The sequence below is a fragment of the Lepisma saccharinum genome, chromosome 19, assembly GCF_977018435.1.
Source record: "Lepisma saccharinum chromosome 19, izLepSacc3.1, whole genome shotgun sequence".
NCBI classification, from domain to species: domain Eukaryota; kingdom Metazoa; phylum Arthropoda; class Insecta; order Zygentoma; family Lepismatidae; genus Lepisma; species Lepisma saccharinum.
Genome location: NC_139247.1, coordinates 65,173,724 through 65,194,936, shown reverse-complemented (window position 1 = coordinate 65,194,936; position 21,213 = coordinate 65,173,724). Strand labels below are relative to the sequence as shown.

At 37.3% G+C, this 21,213-nt stretch overlaps 1 protein-coding gene across 1 annotated transcript; it reads left to right on the top strand.

Moving 5' to 3' along the window:
• Positions 1-715: 715 nt before the first annotated feature.
• Positions 716-19,592, top strand: LOC146002903 (hemolymph lipopolysaccharide-binding protein-like). The gene is made up of 3 exons (XM_083140986.1): positions 716-990; positions 16,098-16,343; positions 19,064-19,592. Exons 1-3 carry the CDS (start codon positions 732-734, stop codon positions 19,207-19,209), a joined length of 651 nt encoding a protein of 216 aa, XP_082997112.1. The 5' UTR covers positions 716-731; the 3' UTR covers positions 19,210-19,592.
• Positions 19,593-21,213: the final 1,621 nt, after the last annotated feature.

The following is a 21,213-nucleotide window of genomic DNA, read 5'->3' as shown; positions in this document are numbered from 1 at the left end:
TCTGCTGTAACCCAAAAGAGACATGCGCGAGGCAGCAGACTCGGTCTTTGTTTTATGGTGATTTCATCATGCTATTTATGCAATTACGTCTGTAACACATACTGTGAAGTTTTAGTGATTACTTACACAAAAATGTTTTAAGGTCCCTTAGCATTCTTCTAATAATAAACCTAAATGCTCTCGTAGTTAGGTTAGGTTCTGGTAGCATTAAAATAATATCCCTAAATGCTTTCTAAAAAAAAAAGTTCTAAATTACCTGTACATTCTGATTTAAAATTCACGTGCATTTCCTTGCAATTTCACTATGTTCTGCAGATGCAGTGTTTCTCAGATCACAGTCGCACGCAGGGGGTGGGAGGCTGATGAGGCTACAGCCCCTCCCTAACTTGAGAAAATTAAAATTTTCAAATGAAGGCAATAAAGAAACTCGGGAGAAACCAAAGTGGTGAATGCATTTCCCCCTAAAATTATTCCCGATTACCATTTTTGTCTTTGAACAACTTTTAAAACGAAAATGCGAAATATTTTTTTTGTCTCTCTCTCTTTAGAACCGCAGCTATGTACCGAAAAAAAAATACTGCGTACGCTACATTCCATCTATTTGTACAGGCATGTGACTATGATGCACAATAACATATTTTTCAGGCACTACAATGGGCAGATCACAACCATCATTTCCTGCATTCTTGGTTTTAAGAGTCACTTTATTCCTAAGTGGATTCCTAACAACAATGGCTCAGTGTACTTCCGGTGGAAATGCCATTCTCTTTGTGCTAAAGGTGAGCGACAAACGTTCCACCAGTCCAGTTCAATATTCCGGTTTCGTCTTCAGTGAAACTGCTTGTGCCTCAATGGCTTCCAAGATGGCCGCAACAGCATTCAATCTCATGAGAATCAGAAGCAACAATACCTTGATATGCGAGGTACTGGATAATTCGGAAGGAAGCCTAGAAGATGCACAGGATTTTCGCTATTATACTTTGCCTATCCGTAAGTTCTTGCATTATCACCATTGCTCTTTAATTTTGCCTTAGAATATGCTGTAAGGAAGGCAAAAGAAACTAATGGACTAACATTACACCGTTTGACTCAGTGTTACATATGCAGATGATGTAGACTTACTAAGGGATAATATAAATACAATTAAGAATAATGCTAAACTATTTTTTAAAGCAGCTAAAGAGATAGTGTTGGAATTTGTATTCATGTCTAGATATTATTACAGTAGAGAGGCAGCACTTCGTTCCTACGCGTCAGCAAAAATTCGATGCGACTGGTGTTATGTTACATCCGGTGTAGCGGGGTACGAGCTGTTTTATTGTTGAGTCAGCAGAACGTGTCTGATCACGTTGAAGACATCGGAAGCGGTGGGGGGAGGGGGTCAATGGATTTGTCACGTTGTTTCTTGATGTATGCTAACCTAACACGTGCGTATGTTTGTGTGTGTGTGGAGGAAATGCGCGCGCAACCATTGCGTATAATGCAAGGACATGAAGAAATGATTTAAAGATGGTGCCGAAGGTGCTGTACCCCCGAAAGCTTAGCGGCTAAGGTTATTGCTCTGTAAAACAAGAGGCGTCGAGGGTTCGATTCCTGGTAGAGTCAATATTGATTGATTGATAGATTGAGTTAGTTTTTTTTAAGTCCGTTTTATGCACGGCAAAACTAATCAGGATTGGAGCTACAGTTGAAAAGTGGTGATTCGGACCACTATGTGCCTCCACCGAGTATCGAACCTGGGACCCCTTTGATTACAAGGCGACGATGTCAATATTGCATGGTCTCGATTAGCCTGTGTGTAAATAAAGGCAACAAAATGGTTGAGTTCGAAAATCGAGTTGGGTTAGTGGTTAATGTTGTCACCTGGCAATGAAGAGGTCGCGGGTTCGATTCTCTAGGTAGTTAAATTAGGCCAATTGTTTAGTCCCGCCATTATAGGTCCCCGATTAGTCCATCTGTGCATAAATAGTGTTTGAATAAAATCAATATGGCGACCTTGTGTTAGTGGTTATTGTTGTCGCCTGGTAATGAAGAGGTCGCGGGTTGGATTTTCTAGGTAGTTAAATGAGGCCAATTGTTTTGTCCCGCCATTATAGGTCCCGATTAGTCCATCTGTGCATAAATAGTATTTGAATAAAATCAATATGGCGGCCGCGTTTTGTGTTTAGCAGCGGCGGCGGCGGCGCGGCGCGGGGCGGAGCGGGGCTGCGCGGCGCGGGGTGTGTTTTTTATTCCGCGAGATGTTTTAACCAAGTGGTTGAGGGTTCGATTCCCAATGTTGGTGAAAATTGGATATTAAATTGTATTTGTTTAAAAGTTCCGATTAGCTTTTTGTGCACAAAGAGAAAATGAACTAATTGGAAATAGGATGTTTATGCTGTAATGAAAAGGTCCCGGGTTTGATTCACAATGTCAAATTGGCTGATAATGATGTTGTTTTTAAAATAAAAAAAAAGAAGTGTTTATGCAGGAACAGATATTAAAAATCAAAACAAAATGGCTGTGACTGGTGTTTAGTATTCGAAAGGTTCCAGGTTCGAGTCCAAATGTTGGCAAATTTTTAATTTAATAGTTATAATTTATTTTTTTTAGTTTACAGAATTCTTTCCCATTTATTGCATTTTGGCGAACATGTCCCCCCTTTTGTGGCATTTGGACATGATGGAGATATACATAGAAATTGTTGTCAAAGTGCCTAATAATGATTTTCTGTTTAAATAAAAAAAAAGTGTGTTATCAGTCCCGATCAGCACGAACAGATATTCAAAAACAAAACAAAATAGCTGATATTGTTGTTTAGTATTCACAAGGTTTTGGGTTCCAATGCTGGCAAATTGCAGAATAACATTGATTTGTTTAAAAAGTGAGTTACTATTCCCGATTATCCTTGATACACAAATAGAAAATGGGGTGATTTTGGAGTTTTGCAACCAACGGGGGTCGAGGGTTCGATTTTCACTAGGGGATAATGTTGGCGTTTTTTACGCAGTCCCGATTAACCGTAATGCATAAAGCTGTTTCAACGAATATCGAACCTGGAACCTTTTGATTACAATGCAAAGATTTTACCACTAATGTATGCTATGTTTTAAAACCAAAAATTAATAATAGTATCGAATTTTTAAAAAGATGCGTTACCAATCTCGATTAGCCATTATGCACAAATAGATGTGTTTTGAAACCAATGGGGTCGAGGGTTCGATTCCAACTGGGTATGTGTGTTGAGGAAACTAAAGGTCAACAGGCATGGAAAGTGTTTACTCGCCATCTCGAAATAAGTTTTTGGGCTTGGTACAGGTAGCTTTTTGTAGAAAGCCCCACAACGGCATCAACGTGGCTACCATCTGTGGGGGCCTCTTTTTTTTAAGTTGGAGAGGGGCACAAGGCCGCTTGTACCATACAACCTTGCACCGAAGAACCAACTTGTCAACTAGTCACTCACTCCATCATTAAAGTGCACAACATAATATCAGATTTGCACTGATAATAAGCAAAGAATTATAGCGGCTGCATAATTATATTTCAATGACAGCCAATGGTTTCAAATGAATGGTTTTCATTTTATTTTTTACTAAGTAACAGATTTGGTAATGAAAAGCTTTAACATTTGCATATAATATGAGATTTCTTTTGGTATCCAGTTTGTATGTTGACCAAATCACAGATATACTATTACTAAGGATAGCATTAACTTAATCTAATAAAAATATATTCCAGTGCATTACAAAATTAACTCATTCTGTTTTCTGTTGTTTGAATCCATATGGTAAAGTCTCGAAACTTGATGCACATCTTTTTCTTTTGGTATATACCACCTGAAAAACTCTTATTTCCGGCTTACTAACAACGGAATGTCTTTTTGTGCGTACGATTTTGTTCGAGTTGAGTAAAGTTAAAGAGGAGGTGTTGTTGAGAATAGCATTGGTGAGTGATTCGAAATTGATTGTGCTGCTGTTTTTATGGTTTAGACATATGCCTTTCACCTTGCAAACAGTAGTAACATTAGTATTGTCTGGATTTACTACCTCAAATGCATAACTTTTCGGCCCACTGGATGAAAATGCTCTGATATAAGCATTTTTCCCATAGAGTTCTAGTTCATTTGTTAACTCCCCTAGGTAGTCTCCAACAGGCAGATCAACATCACCTGGCCTTTGAATATAAATGACACTATCGGTATCATAGTACAATACATTTTCGCCTAATGTATCCAAATATTCATAAAGCTCTAATCGTGCATGGGTTGTAGTGTATGCTGCAATAACTACATTTACAGTCGATAATGGAAGTGCAGATTCTTCGAGATATTGCCAGTGAACTATCAACATATCTTCATTTATAGGTATAACTTGATGTACTTCAACATTGGGACTTTCTAGTTTATCGAAAAAATCCTTAGGATTGTTAATAATACTAACTTGACCAGGGTTTTCTCTCTGTCCAAATTTACCTCAAAATGAATTCAGCATAAGTTTTGCTAAGCTTCGTAATCCAGGATTAGCACATATTCTGTTTTCATCCAACAACACACCCTCCTTTTCAAAATAGTCAGCTATGTATTTTTTTTTTGGATTCTTCATCAATACACCACAATGGCCAGCCGCTTGCTTCAACTTTTGCTTTGAGAAATGTATTGATGTACTCTGCAAAAACACCACCTGATTTTTTTGCAGGATCATATTGTTCAACATTATATTCCCATACCTCATGTAATTCTAAAATTTTGTATTTATTTTGAACTGCCTTATGAACTTCACCCACAACCCAGGTTCCAGGCATAGCTCTTTCCCTAGCAGTATGGTTACATTCCGCCTGGTTTATTTCATCGGCACAAGTTCTACATAGAGGGAAAGTTAATTTTGAATTGGTTCGATATGGTAACACAGGATGGTACAGATCTCTCAGTGGAAGTATTGTTGCTTTGACAAGCCCTTCAAAAGAATAAATATCGGGGCATTCTTCCCCCACATAAATTTTCACCGGATGGCCAACGGGAAACTTTTTAACTTTGCAACAATAAGGGTACAGGCTACATACATCCTTATATTGAATTCTTTCATTTTCTTTCACAGTGTAATGTAGTTTGGTAGCATTAGTTCTACCACCATAAAACGCCTCCCGGGGAATTATGGGGGCTTTAATTGATAACGGATGTTTTTCAACATAATGTTTCATGGTTTTGTTATTTCTCAACTGCTGATGAAATTCGCACCCCCACATCTCATGGACAATGTAGTTAAGTGCTTTTAATCTGGTAATTTTATTTTCTGTTCTTTCATACCGAAAAGACAAAGTATCATATGGGTCATCATGAAGAGGTTCTGTACGTGAAGTAGGGAAACATTTGACACAACCATGTGTTCTGCATCCTTGATATTCAAATACATGCTCTTGCCCCTTTTGATCTTTAAAATATCCATCTACTTTCAAGTTTCCTCCAACTTTTACTTCTGGTCCTCTGGCTGCATGTTGGATTTCGATTTTATGTTTTTTTTTTCCTCCCATACCAACCATTGAATAGCCTCTATAGACTGAATATCATACAATCTGTATCCGTTTTTAGGAATAATTCCTATATGTTCTGCTTTCAAAAATCTTTTACGGAATACTTTATTACAAGCTGAAGCGATGGTGATGGCTTCCAATAATGGGTTCACTGTTGTTTCTTTTTCAAAAGTGGTCATGAATTTCAAACAGGCAGCACGTAGTACATTAACATCTTCTACACAGTACTTTCTCAACTCCTTCTGCATATCGAAAACTACCCCTGTTTTCTGTTGTTCACTATGCCATTCCAAAAAACTGGTTCTCTGATTCTCCATCATAGAATCAACAGCGTAAAATTCAGTACCAGGGACACATCCGACATATTCTTTATTTTTCAAAGTATTAAAAAAATGAGGAAAATACCCTTTGGACATTGGGAGATCAAATGTTTTCGGTAATTTGTTGAGCGACATTGGAATAAAGTTGAGAGAATCTATGAAATGGATATTATGCATCTTCAAAGATAATATTTTGGCTCCATTCATGATAACAGACGGTGTCCATTTCATTTTTTCGATCATAGTTTGCAGTACAAAGTGCGAATCATACCCTCTACTATTGTGTGCAATACACACAATATTGTTAATTTTGGTGCGGTGAGCTGAAACAAATTGCAGAAAATTGTAAACAGGTTCTGTACTCTCAAAAATGTGCTGTTTTTTCCCGCATACACTGCACGATTGAGACATATCTTTGTTCTCAATGCAATTATAGCATACATTTTGGCATACCAAAAGATTTGGAATATGCCGAAAATTGTTTTCAGTGCCTTCTAGTTTTGTGTCCTGCCTCGATTCAATATCGTAGAAAACAAGCATTGCTTTTTTTGATATAAGAGAAGATATTTGTTTGCCATAAATTCTTTGGATGTGACATAGATGTTCAGATGGTACCATATTTTTACAGCTGACACAGAATTTCTCCCCACATATATGAGGATTTCTGTTTGTACGGATAGCATACGCTTTCATGCATTTTTCACAACATTTTACTGTCTGACAAAGAGAGTTTTTTCTATTGTAACATGTTTTATGATTATTGTAACACTTTTGACCATAGAAAAATCTGTTACAATCAGTGCACTTTATTTTGGTTTCTGAAACAGTACATTTGGGCTTTTCTTGGCATTGTGAACAAACAGCTGTACAGGATCCTAGGTGTCTAGAAACATGATCATATTTCTTATGGCAAGTTTCACAATAGAAATTAGCGGAGAATGCAGCTGTAAGAGATGTTATAACATTAAAATGGTTGTTTATGTACACCAAATTTAAAGTTTCGCGCCTAGGTAATAAAGGACCTTCATATATCACATCACTCCCGGAAAATCCATTATATACGGTAATTTTGAAATCAGATAAATAGTCCTGAAATTTTTGAATTTCGGTAGTTCCTCCACCACCACTTAAATTTTCTCCAGCTTCTCTGCACAGTTTATCCACTTCTTCTTCCATAACACATTTATGTTGTCTAACATACTGATAACGTTTTTTAGGTTCATTTTTGTAAACATTAATACCTCTTGCCACAACCAACGCATAAGCCAAACACCTGCTATCGGAATTTTTAATAGTTATAATTCCTTTTTTTAGTTTACAGAATTGTTCCCCATTCATTGCATTTTGGCGAACACGTCCTCCCCCTCGTGGCATTTGGACATGATGGAGATATACATAGAAATTGTTGTCAGAAAGAAATGTTGTATTGCTCTGCAATAGTTTTTCCAATGCTGCCCACAATATCTCCATATTTATCGCCTGTGCTTCCCGAAAAGATAACCAAAAAGGGAGATCAGGGTGATCTTTATTCCTGATAGTAATACCAACTTGGTCATGCTCGGCCACATCACGTAGAAGATATTGGATCAGTTCTTGCAATCCCTCCTGAACCCATATCACCGGATTCTCATTGTGTGGTGCCCCCCGCAACCGAACACGCACCATTCGTCCTTCCATATTGAATCTTTGGTAACGCCTTCTTGTCTCTTCTATAACTTCAACATGATGTAACACTGCATCATCGCCACCGCCTACCTGTCTGCACACTTCCGCTTCCTGAATACAATCCCGAAGAACCATTTGGTATAACACTGGCGAAATATGATTTGTACATTGCTCCAATTCTTTAGTCTCTAAAACAGATTCTAAATGGAAAATATCTCCACATTTTTCATCGGTTGTTCCAATACACCCAAATATCCCTGTATCCTGGTTGTTATACTTGTTAGGAAACATTTCAACATGTTGGTTGGTCTAACTAGAAATAGAGACAGAGGGTCTGGATTGATTGCTGTTAATAGCAGTAGAGGTAGAGGGGGTAGAATGTTCTGCTGACTCAACATTAAAACCGCTCGTACCCCGCTACGACAGGATGTAACATAACACCAGTCGCATCGAATTTTTGCTGACGCGTAGGAATGAATAATTTCTACGCTATTCCTACGCGTCAGCAAAAATTCGATTACCGAAAGCATTTGATCTCCCAATGTCCAAAGGGTATTTTCCTCATTTTTTTAATACTTTGAAAAATAAAGAATATGTCGGATGTGTCCCTGGTACTGAATTTTACGCTGTTGATTCTATGATGGAGAATCAGAGAACCAGTTTTTTCGAATGGCATAGTGAACAACAGAAAACAGGGGTAGTTTTCGATATGCAGAAGGAGTTGAGAAAGTACTGTGTAGACGATGTTAATGTACTACGTGCTGCCTGTTTGAAATTCATGGCCACTTTTGAAAAAGAAACAACAGTGAACCCATTATTGGAAGCCATCACCATCGCTTCAGCTTGTAATAAAGTATTCCGTAAAAGATTTTTGAAAGCAGAACATATAGGAATTATTCCTAAAAACGGATACAGATGGTATGATATTCAGTCTATAGAGGCTATTCAATGGTTGGTATGGGAGGAAAAAAAACATAAAATCGAAATCCAACATGCAGCCAGAGGACCAGAAGTAAAAGTTGGAGGAAACTTGAAAGTAGATGGATATTTTAAAGATCAAAAGGGGCAAGAGCATGTATTTGAATATCAAGGATGCAGAACACATGGTTGTGTCAAATGTTTCCCTACTTCACGTACAGAACCTCTTCATGATGACCCATATGATACTTTGTCTTTTCGGTATGAAAGAACAGAAAATAAAATTACCAGATTAAAAGCACTTAACTACATTGTCCATGAGATGTGGGGGTGCGAATTTCATCAGCAGTTGAGAAATAACAAAACCATGAAACATTATGTTGAAAAACATCCGTTATCAATTAAAGCCCCCATAATTCCCCGGGAGGCGTTTTATGGTGGTAGAACTAATGCTACCAAACTACATTACACTGTGAAAGAAAATGAAAGAATTCAATATAAGGATGTATGTAGCCTGTACCCTTATTGTTGCAAAGTTAAAAAGTTTCCCGTTGGCCATCCGGTGAAAATTTATGTGGGGGAAGAATGCCCCGATATTTATTCTTTTGAAGGGCTTGTCAAAGCAACAATACTTCCACTGAGAGATCTGTACCATCCTGTGTTACCATATCGAACCAATTCAAAATTAACTTTCCCTCTATGTAGAACTTGTGCCGATGAAATAAACCAGGCGGAATGTAACCATACTGCTAGGGAAAGAGCTATGCCTGGAACCTGGGTTGTGGGTGAAGTTCATAAGGCAGTTCAAAATAAATACAAAATTTTAGAATTACATGAGGTATGGGAATATAATGTTGAACAATATGATCCTGCAAAAAAATCAGGTGGTGTTTTTGCAGAGTACATCAATACATTTCTCAAAGCAAAAGTTGAAGCAAGCGGCTGGCCATTGTGGTGTATTGATGAAGAATCCAAAAAAAAAATACATAGCTGACTATTTTGAAAAGGAGGGTGTGTTGTTGGATGAAAACAGAATATGTGCTAATCCTGGATTACGAAGCTTAGCAAAACTTATGCTGAATTCATTTTGAGGTAAATTTGGACAGAGAGAAAACCCTGGTCAAGTTAGTATTATTAACAATCCTAAGGATTTTTTCGATAAACTAGAAAGTCCCAATGTTGAAGTACATCAAGTTATACCTATAAATGAAGATATGTTGATAGTTCACTGGCAATATCTCGAAGAATCTGCACTTCCATTATCGACTGTAAATGTAGTTATTGCAGCATACACTACAACCCATGCACGATTAGAGCTTTATGAATATTTGGATACATTAGGCGAAAATGTATTGTACTATGATACCGATAGTGTCATTTATATTCAAAGGCCAGGTGATGTTGATCTGCCTGTTGGAGACTACCTAGGGGAGTTAACAAATGAACTAGAACTCTATGGGAAAAATGCTTATATCAGAGCATTTTCATCCAGTGGGCCGAAAAGTTATGCATTTGAGGTAGTAAATCCAGACAATACTAATGTTACTACTGTTTGCAAGGTGAAAGGCATATGTCTAAACCATAAAAACAGCAGCACAATCAATTTCGAATCACTCACCAATGCTATTCTCAACAACACCTCCTCTTTAACTTTACTCAACTCGAACAAAATCGTACGCACAAAAAGACATTCCGTTGTTAGTAAGCCGGAAATAAGAGTTTTTCAGGTGGTATATACCAAAAGAAAAAGATGTGCATCAAGTTTCGAGACTTTACCATATGGATTCAAACAACAGAAAACAGAATGAGTTAATTTTGTAATGCACTGGAATATATTTTTATTAGATTAAGTTAATGCTATCCTTAGTAATAGTATATCTGTGATTTGGTCAACATACAAACTGGATACCAAAAGAAATCTCATATTATATGCAAATGTTAAAGCTTTTCATTACCAAATCTGTTACTTAGTAAAAAATAAAATGAAAACCATTCATTTGAAACCATTGGCTGTCATTGAAATATAATTATGCAGCCGCTATAATTCTTTGCTTATTATCAGTGCAAATCTGATATTATGTTGTGCACTTTAATGATGGAGTGAGTGACTAGTTGACAAGTTGGTTCTTCGGTGCAAGGTTGTATGGTACAAGCGGCCTTGTGCCCCTCTCCAACTTAAAAAAAAGAGGCCCCCACAGATGGTAGCCACGTTGATGCCGTTGTGGGGCTTTCTACAAAAAGCTACCTGTACCAAGCCCAAAAACTTATTTTGAGATGGCGAGTAAACACTTTCCATGCCTGTTGACCTTTAGTTTCCTCAACACACATACCCAGTTGGAATCGAACCCTCGACCCCATTGGTTTCAAAACACATCTATTTGTGCATAATGGCTAATCGAGATTGGTAACGCATCTTTTTAAAAATTCGATACTATTATTAATTTTTGGTTTTAAAACATAGCATACATTAGTGGTAAAATCTTTGCATTGTAATCAAAAGGTTCCAGGTTCGATATTCGTTGAAACAGCTTTATGCATTACGGTTAATCGGGACTGCGTAAAAAACGCCAACATTATCCCCTAGTGAAAATCGAACCCTCGACCCCCGTTGGTTGCAAAACTCCAAAATCACCCCATTTTCTATTTGTGTATCAAGGATAATCGGGAATAGTAACTCACTTTTTAAACAAATCAATGTTATTCTGCAATTTGCCAGCATTGGAACCCAAAACCTTGTGAATACTAAACAACAATATCAGTTATTTTGTTTTGTTTTTGAATATCTGTTCGTGCTGATCGGGACTGATAACACACTTTTTTTTTATTTAAACAGAAAATCATTATTATGCACTTTGACAACAATTTCTATGTATATCTCCATCATGTCCAAATGCCACAAAAGGGGGGACATGTTCTCCAAAATGCAATAAATGGGAAAGAATTCTGTAAACTAAAAAAAATAAATTATAACTATTAAATTAAAAATTTGCCAACATTTGGACTCGAACCTGGAACCTTTCGAATACTAAACACCAGTCACAGCCATTTTGTTTTGATTTTTAATATCTGTTCCTGCATAAATACTAATGGGGACTCAACACACTTCTTTTTTTTAATTTTAAAAACAACATCATTATCAGCCAATTTGACATTGTGAATCGAACCCGGGACCTTTTTCATTACAGCATAAACATCCTATTTCCAATTAGTTCATTTTCTCTTTGTGCACAAAAAGCTAATCGGAACTTTTAAACAAATACAATTTAATATCCAATTTTCACCAACATTGGGAATCGAACCCTCAACCACTTGGTTAAAACATCTCGCGGAATAAAAAAACACACCCCGCGCCGCGCAGCCCCGCTCCGCCCCGCGCCGCGCCGCCGCCGCCGCTGCTAAACACAAAACGCGGCCGCCATATTGATTTTATTCAAATACTATTTATGCACAGATGGACTAATCGGGACCTATAATGGCGGGACAAAACAATTGGCCTCATTTAACTACCTAGAAAATCCAACCCGCGACCTCTTCATTACCAGGCGACAACAATAACCACTAACACAAGGTCGCCATATTGATTTTATTCAAACACTATTTATGCACAGATGGACTAATCGGGGACCTATAATGGCGGGACTAAACAATTGGCCTAATTTAACTACCTAGAGAATCGAACCCGCGACCTCTTCATTGCCAGGTGACAACATTAACCACTAACCCAACTCGATTTTCGAACTCAACCATTTTGTTGCCTTTATTTACACACAGGCTAATCGAGACCATGCAATATTGACATCGTCGCCTTGTAATCAAAGGGGTCCCAGGTTCGATACTCGGTGGAGGCACATAGTGGTCCGAATCACCACTTTTCAACTGTAGCTCCAATCCTGATTAGTTTTGCCGTGCATAAAACGGACTTAAAAAAACTAACTCAATCTATCAATCAATCAATATTGACTCTACCAGGAATCGAACCCTCGACGCCTCTTGTTTTACAGAGCAATAACCTTAGCCGCTAAGCTTTCGGGGGTACAGCACCTTCGGCGCCATCTTTAAATCATTTCTTCATGTCCTTGCATTATACGCAATGGTTGCGCGCGCATTTCCTCCACACACACACACAAACATACGCACGTGTTAGGTTAGCATACATCAAGAAACAACGTGACAAATCCATTGACCCCCTCCCCCCACCACTTCCGATGTCTTCAACGTGATCAGACACGTTCTGCTGACTCAACAATAAAACAGCTCGTACCCCGCTACACCGGATGTAACATAACACCAGTCGCATCGAATTTTTGCTGACGCGTAGGAACGAAGTGCTGCCTCTCGACTATTACAATATTTAAATCAAGATTAGAAGACTTAGGTGGACAGGCCATGTGGCACAAATGGGAGAGGAAAGAGTTTACAGGATTCTTGTTTGGAGAGAGACTTGTATGAAGACAAAAGATAAAGGGATAACGTTGAGAAGGACCTAAGGGAAATTGGTAAGGATGGAAAAGATTGGAGTGATCTTGCCCAGGATAGGGACAGATGGAAGGCTTGTACTGCTGCAGCTATATACCTTAGGGTTTGAGAAGGCTAGAGTGTTATTAGTTAGTTATCCCCAAGTTCTTTCAATATTATTTTTATGTGGAGGAAGATGATCCTGCTCAGCACCAATTAAAATTTTTTACTTTTAGCCACGTCTGGGAGGGACAATCTTTTAATTTTGGGGGAAACAGCCCTGGACATCCACTGGAAAATAATTGCCAGGTTTGCCTTGATACAGGTTATAAAATTGGGGAAAAATTAACTAGACATTCTGATACATCTTGGCCTAAAATATGTAACTGAAATGCATAGCTCCATGGCCCACCACAAATATAAGTTCCACACCGGCCCCTTCCTCGCAATGTGATCATAAATTTCAAACAACTTCATAATCATTAAAAAATTATATTTGAGAGGTTCAGAGCACAAGTGGCGTAACTCGACTTCTTATGGAAATGGAGTTACATGTATAACTTTGAACTATGAAGTATCAACATTTCAGTGCTAGAAGTAAGTATCTTCTAAGTTTTGAATTGCTCATGAAGACACCACTATGTTTGTGCTCCAATGGCTAAATACTGCCCTTATATACACAAAAAAATACGCTTTAGAAACGATGTTAAGAGCCACAGATAATGAAACATTTTAATCATAGTTTTGACCAGTAACGTCCTGCTTAAGTTTATATCCTTGAAAGAGTTTTGTGTCGATCGTTTGGAGGTTTCGAATGTGCAACACTGTATGAAGATTACGCTGCAGACAGAAACGTTAAAAGTCAATGGTTTTCGTGAGCTTCCTTCCTTGCAATCCGAAATCTCCGAGCTCGAGTTTTTTGTTCCTTCGTGACTAGATGAAGACAGAGCTGTGAATATAGTGGCGAGCAGATGTAAACCAAGAGCGTGTTAATTTCGTACTGTGCGCAAGAGTGATATTCTTGGTTACTTGCCGTTACTCGTTTGTGTTATTGCAGTGTGTATGTGTGTGTTGTGTCAGTGAGACGATTGGAATGCCAGCCGCAAGGTTCACGTTAGAACAAAGAATTCTTATGTATGACACTTACGTGAAAACAGACTCGTGTCGAGACGTGTGTAGGCAATTTGTACAGAAATTCCCAGGCGTTTCACCTCCACATAGAGATACGGTTAGACATCTTGTCCTTAAATTACGAGAAACTGGATCGTTAAATTTTAAAACACCTAAGCACTAACGACGGATTCTAACCGAAGCAAAACTCGATGAAATTGGTGCAGCGTTAGAACGTTCTCCAAACAAACCTCTACGCCGTGAGATGGATGTGTCAAAATCATCAGCACATACAGCTACTAAAATTAAAACCGTACCCTTATAACACAGGTTAGTGCTCGTTTTGCAATATTTATATGAATGTATGCATATGTCCATAAAAATAAGCGGGCATTCCAGGCCGCAAATGTTGGCATCTCCGTCAGCGCCGCCCGCCACGTTTCTCCCGATCTCTCGGCTGAAGATCGAAATGAACGCACGGTATAATACAGAGTTATTTAAATGTGCCTTTTTCTCAAAACAGTCTTGCATGGAGTTGCGCATCTTATGCTCTGAACCCCTTGTTTATTAAGGGCAGTTTGTGTCCAGCCAGAAGCGAAGATCCTAAATTGCTCCTCCCCCACTGACCTTTTCCAGAGGCGAGTTGGGGAAAGATTGGTTTCGTTTGATTTGGTGTTTTAAGTCCACTTTATGCACAGTAAGGCTAATCGGGACTGGACCTACAGTTTAAAGTGGGATCCGAACCACTTGTGCCTCCACCGGGTATCGAACCCGGGACCCCTTGATTACAAGGCAATGACGCTACCACTGCGCCATGGGGGAGGCCCGAGTTGGGGAAAGAGGTCTGTGCCCTGGATGGTTGTAGGAGGAAGAGAAAACTTAGCATTATACTTATGGGAGTATTATTATATTTGTTCTTTTGGGAATATCAAACTTCTGATGGCGAAGAAAAACATATGAACGTAAACAGAACAGGCTCAAGATTTCATTAAAGGTTGGAAAAGTCATAATGTCCATTTAATAACCTGAAGTTGAAGTTGCCTCTCCATAAGGTATCCCCGGGATCTTGCAAATACTTATTCGTCATATTTTTAACACATTGTATCTGGCTTTATAATAATAATAATAATAAAAATAAAATAAAAACTTTCATCATGGGAAGAAATTCAAAACTCTCCCTCGTAGTCTTAAGAGTATTAAGTTTTACTCTTGCATTATTGTACTAGTTCCTACCATAATTGTAATTGTAAATATAATAGTAGGTAAATTGTCCATTATTATTTTCATTATTTTCTATTCTACACCCTGTGCCATTTTAAGAAATGGAATTCTATTGATGCATAGCAGATATTGTTCTCCATTTACAGACATTTTTATTTCAATTCATTGTGGAAAACAGACTGAAGGAAAATGATGTGCAGGGGCAAACCCGTATCCAGTGGAGGGGCTATGGGGGCCATGCGCCCCCTCGAGTCATGAAATATTTAAATATGAACCTTTAAAAATCTATGAAAATAACATTGACGATTTTGCAAATTTGTAAAAATTTCAATTTTTTTTGCATAAATGAATGTGTTTGTTGAATAGAAATCCATAGTCTGCAATATGGGGTAGTTAGTAATATTAGTTTTATAATCATTGATGCAAGTCTACCACCGTGGCGAAGTGGTTAGCAAAGCATGCTAGGATGCAGGGAGTTCCTGGTTCGAACCTCCACCTGGGCATAGGTGTTCTTTGTGAGTGTGTTCCTTCATCAATTTCATCATATCATCGCCGCGATTAGACAAACTTCACAGAAAAGCATCCTAAAATCCTTGGTACGGACCTTAACAACAAATATTGAACTATTTTGTAACGTGTCTCTCTCTTTATATACACACACACAAAAACACATTTTCGAATCTGGCCTCTCCTTCAAAAAAAAAATCCTGGGTACAGGCCTGTACAGGGGTATGTTTAGTCATTATTAGGGTGTCCATTCATATTCTGGGGGCTCCATTTTACAGGAAACAATAAATGATGCTAAGTTGAAAATGGTACAGTGACTATGTATGTATTGCATTATATGTAGGACTGTGCATTAGTGACATTCAAATTAACTTTCATGATTTATCTTTTTTGCAGCCAGTGACTACATGTGCGTAAACTCTGCTTATTACAAATTGTACACCGAGGATAAGGATTTTGAAACCGCCAGATCCATTTGCCAGAGTGATGGGGCAGATGTGACTGATCTCATAAATGCAGACGATGCACAAGCTATTGTAAATCTTTGGAAGAACAATGCCGGTCCCTCATACGCCAGCAGAGCTTTCTACATTGGCTACCACAAGCAGAGTGCACAGGATTCATTCAAATCTGTCATTGATGGTGAGCTAGTTGCTATGAGAAACCTAGTGTTATGAAAACAGCACATCTTATCTAACAGACAAAGTTTAATTGGGAAGTCCCTTCTTTTAACTCCCTGACCAGGCACGTATCTAGAAATACATTTCCGGGGGGGTCCGACCAAGTATCTCAATAATAATAATAATAATAATAATAATAATTTAATTAAAATAATTATATTTAACTAAAATTAAATATTAATTACATATGTATATTTGTTAATATTTTATTGTTATTATTTCATGAATATGTAGAAAGATGGTAAAAGAATATTGATAAAACAGCACATATTCTATATCTAACTTATCAAAATTTGTATAAAAACAACTGCCCTGGCAAGGAAATTAATGTCAAATAGATAAAGAATTGAAATTTATAATAAAAAAAAAGTATTAGATCCAATTGACGAAAAGTTAAGTTCCTGAAAATATTTTATGTATATTATCATGAGTAGTAAAAAAAAAATCAGAAGTAGTATTGTGCATAAATAATTGGAACTATCCTTCAAAGCCGTGAGATCCCAATTCCTTGTTTCCAATTAGTTTGCGGAGAAAAATAACCATCGATTATATAAAAAAAAATGCTAAACAATTATATTTTCATTATTTAATTTTAGCACTTGGTAAGTCTTTCGGGGGACTGGAAACCCCCCCCCCTAAATACGTCCTTGCCCCTGCTTCAACTCTTTTGTGACTGTAAGGGAGATATCATACCAAAGCAACATGTGTCACTTAGAGTTTTCTCAATACCATGTTGCCTAAGTTTCTTGTTCGAGTGTGCGCAGTGAATGCTTCAACCAAACAAGCTTTAACTCTAGAGACCACCCGGATGCCTTACATGTTTCAACCTCTAGTTTGTTGACACAATGAAGTATTGACATGTACAATGTTTTAAGATTTAAACACAGCATTTCTTTTGGATTTATCAAGTTTGTTGGTGCAGTTATATGCTGTAATTTGCCTCCAGCGTCATGTAAAGAGGCCGTGCTTTGGCCATTTATGGCGTGACTGCTTTTCTTTGAAACAGCCAATGCGTGGAGGCACTGAGCAAGAAAAAACTCTGCCACCTGCTACTTAATGTATGCAAGTACCATTTTATTATTCTCTTGGTTCCTTCTCTCCTATTTTAATATTACGCAAACAGGAACTTCCCAACCTCATAAAGAATAGGAAAAAAATTGTTATCAATTTTATTATCTGAAAACTGTCTTATGATGCTTGCTTTTGTATTGGGTAATTTACAATCCGACTCTAACAAGTACACTGAGTAACATTCTTAATTATTTTTTCTAGAACAATGAAAAATCATGCACGAGCTTTACACACAAGTCTGCAATGAAGTAATATTTTATCATTCACCAAATCTATTTGAAGGGCTCGGGTGTAAAACATGGTAAGTGACATTTTGGTCATTTTTGAGTTACAAAGTAAAATGTGCCATCCTTCAAATGTGCCATGTCATACAATTTGCATTGGACTCAGTGAAGCCTTCTGAAATTGGTAAACACAACACAAAAACAATTTATCTACAGTATAACTTCAAATAACCTTTTTTCTTAATGAACTCAGAAATAACCAAAATGTCACTTACCATGTTTTACACCTGAGCCCTTCATTTATCAAAGTGTGTTTTAAGTCTACTTTATTCTCAGATAGGATAATTGGGACCAGGCCTACAGTTTAAAATGGGCCACTGGGGATGAAACCAGGGACCCCTTGATTACAAGGTGACAGCTTTACCACTATGCCATCAGGGAGGCTGGTTTATCATTGACATTGTTGATATTAACAATAGTTTCTAAATCCCACAAATCCATTACATGATATGCACTTATCTATAATGAAATAAATATTAAATTGTTGCGGGTGTAAGGGGTGACCTTCCACATAGGCACCCAATTGTCAACTTCACTTCCACTTAGTAAACCCTGGACTACATTTTGCAGACAAACGAAGCTCTGGCGACTGGCACTATGGCCAGTATAATTTTGTGTGTTGTGTCCTGTTTTTTTTTTTTGTGGTTTGTGTGTGTGCCGAGTGCCCCTTTACGGCCTCAGCTTTTAACGAAAGTCAGATTATTTTAATATTTTAGTAACACGACACTGCAATTACAGTCGACTCGCGATTAACCGAGTCCCGATTAACCGAGGCTCCGGGTTAACTGAGGGAGTGGTTGGAAAACATCGAGCTTCATAATGCACTCCCCTGTTTGCTTATAGAGACTAGTCACCGTCCACGCTGCACATGTTCGTTACATTGTCGGTGTATCCGATTGTTACGGTGGTGTTTAAGTTTGTGCAGGCCTATTCTAAGCGGAAAAAAGTAATCTTCTCATTTATGTTGTACTAGTAATAAATAATTACTATACAGTTTTAAGTGTTGTCTCATCATTTACAACCTATTAGCACATTATCTCCGTATTATCAGAGTTTTTCCGTATCCGAGGTAATCTCGGTACCAATTAGCTCGGATAATCGCGAGTCTACTGTATGATATTTTAGTTATGGAAAGGGGCTGGACCCCATATAGCGTGACGGGTGCAAAATAGCATTTAAGTGCTGATGCACCCAAAAATTCAAATTCAAATTCAAAATTAAATTGACGGAATAGGCTTGAAGAGTGATATACAACATGCCACACAATAATTATTGTAAGTTAAAACTGACTTTAGGCTTTATGTATAAATATTACTATCAATTTCAGGGACAGAATACCCTGGCAAATGGGGACAAGGACAACCAGATAATCCTCCACAAGAGTTCTGCGTCACAATGGAACCCAGAACAGCAGAAGTGTCCGATGTATCATGCTCTTTACAAAATCCATTTATCTGCAAATTTGTTCAGTAATATGAATTAATTCTTAATACAAGATGTCCATAATTATTGTTTACAACTTCACATCCCAATAACAAGAATTGTAATCAACACACAAAAGCATACTGCAGTTCATATGATACAAAAAGTTTTTGTCTCAGATTTTCCAGCAAGATGGTGCACCACCACATTGAGAAAGGATTGTGAGAGATGTCCTGAACACAACTTTTCCGGCAAGTTAGATTGGTAGAGGTGGTTCAATTGCCTGGCCTCCCAGGTTCATGGATCTTACACCCCTGGGGTTATGTAATGGGCAACGTGGACCAAACTCCTGTGCTTAATGTTGATAACTTAAATACCAGAATAACCAATGGCATTGTCACTATTGATGGAGGACATGCTACAGTGTGTATGGACAGAGTTGGAATTTTTACATTTTGTACATGCAAGCTGTACATGTCGAAATGGACTGTACACCAAAAACCTTTTTTGAGTGTGTGCATCACATGAATCAAAGTATGCTTCTGTATGTAATTTACAATTCGATATGAAAGTGAGAAATTGTAAACAACCTTTATGGACAATGTGCATAATTACATATTTGAATTACGAATGGGCTGCTTCTGCATTCAAAGCAAGAATATTTACAAGGTGTTTCATTAAAATACCAGTACTCTAATATTGTATTGATACCTTGTTATATTTACAAAATTAAATGTGGATGGCAATAATAAAAGAGTACAATTGACATAACTCTCAACTGAATACTATTCTATGAACACAGTTCTTTTTATTCATAATCATAATTCATATTGTTAATGTGTCACTGTCATCATGGCTAATGTTAAACTAAGCTACAATGGCATTTGTATACTGCAAATGTGAATGGGCATAAACCTCTATACATAAAAATGTAACAATAAGTCAAATGGCTGAAAATGCACAGAAAAAAAGTACGCATACACACATTTATTATTTGAAAGTTAGTTTTTTACATTTCTGTACATATAAAAACAATTTAAGAACTGATTCAAGCTCCTTGACTTACACACAACAGATATAAAGCCAGGTTTTGAACACTTCTCAAGAGTTCACATGTCAATGTTCACCTCCACATATGTCAGCAACTTATTAAAATAAATAATGGTTAAATATATACAAAAAATATACAAAGCAATATGTTCAGAATACCAGTTCTAAAAATAAATTAATTGTGTATTATTTGTTTATCTTAAACTAGCAATATATATATAAATATGATACAGCTACACAACCTTTCATCTGAAATTCCCCACATAGGCTACAGAAACAGAATTCCCTTCTCTATTTTCTTCTTTTTTCATGGTCTTAATGGGAAACTGTGTCAGACTTATTGGGACACTGAATTCGGAATGCTTTGTTTATTTGTTTTCATTTATGCATTAAATCATAACTGAAATCAATATTACTCACAGGATATTAGCAATACATACTTCAACACAAAACTTTTATAAACTTGTTCTGTGATTGAGTAAAATCATTTTTTTAGGTTGTTTTCATGCTATTTGCATTGTAATGATCACTACGTTATCCATATAATTGAACGTGTTCTTTGCAAATATACAGTGTTTGCCTTGTATGTATTTTTCAAAAATTTCATTAACACCGAACAACATTAATTCTAAGTGGATGAAATTTTTCATGCATTCTAACTTGCAAAATACTATAAATTCATGTCATTTTTTAGTGTTCAACACACTTGCCACATATTCTGTAAGAAAAACACTACAAAAATCACAAGTTTTCTGCTAGGCAAGTATAACGTACTGGATAGAGTAGAATTTTATGAATGCAGTAGTCACAATTGATATACATATTGACACATACATTGCAATTTGGCATTTTAGTATCGTCCGTCCCTTAATTTTCCAACACATTGGTTACAAATCCTAGCTAAACACCTGATTCTCTGCCCTTTAACGCACAGATGCTAACTGCTGCATGATGGAGATCAACACAACTTTATCAATTTAGTTCACTTATGCACAAAAGTGACAA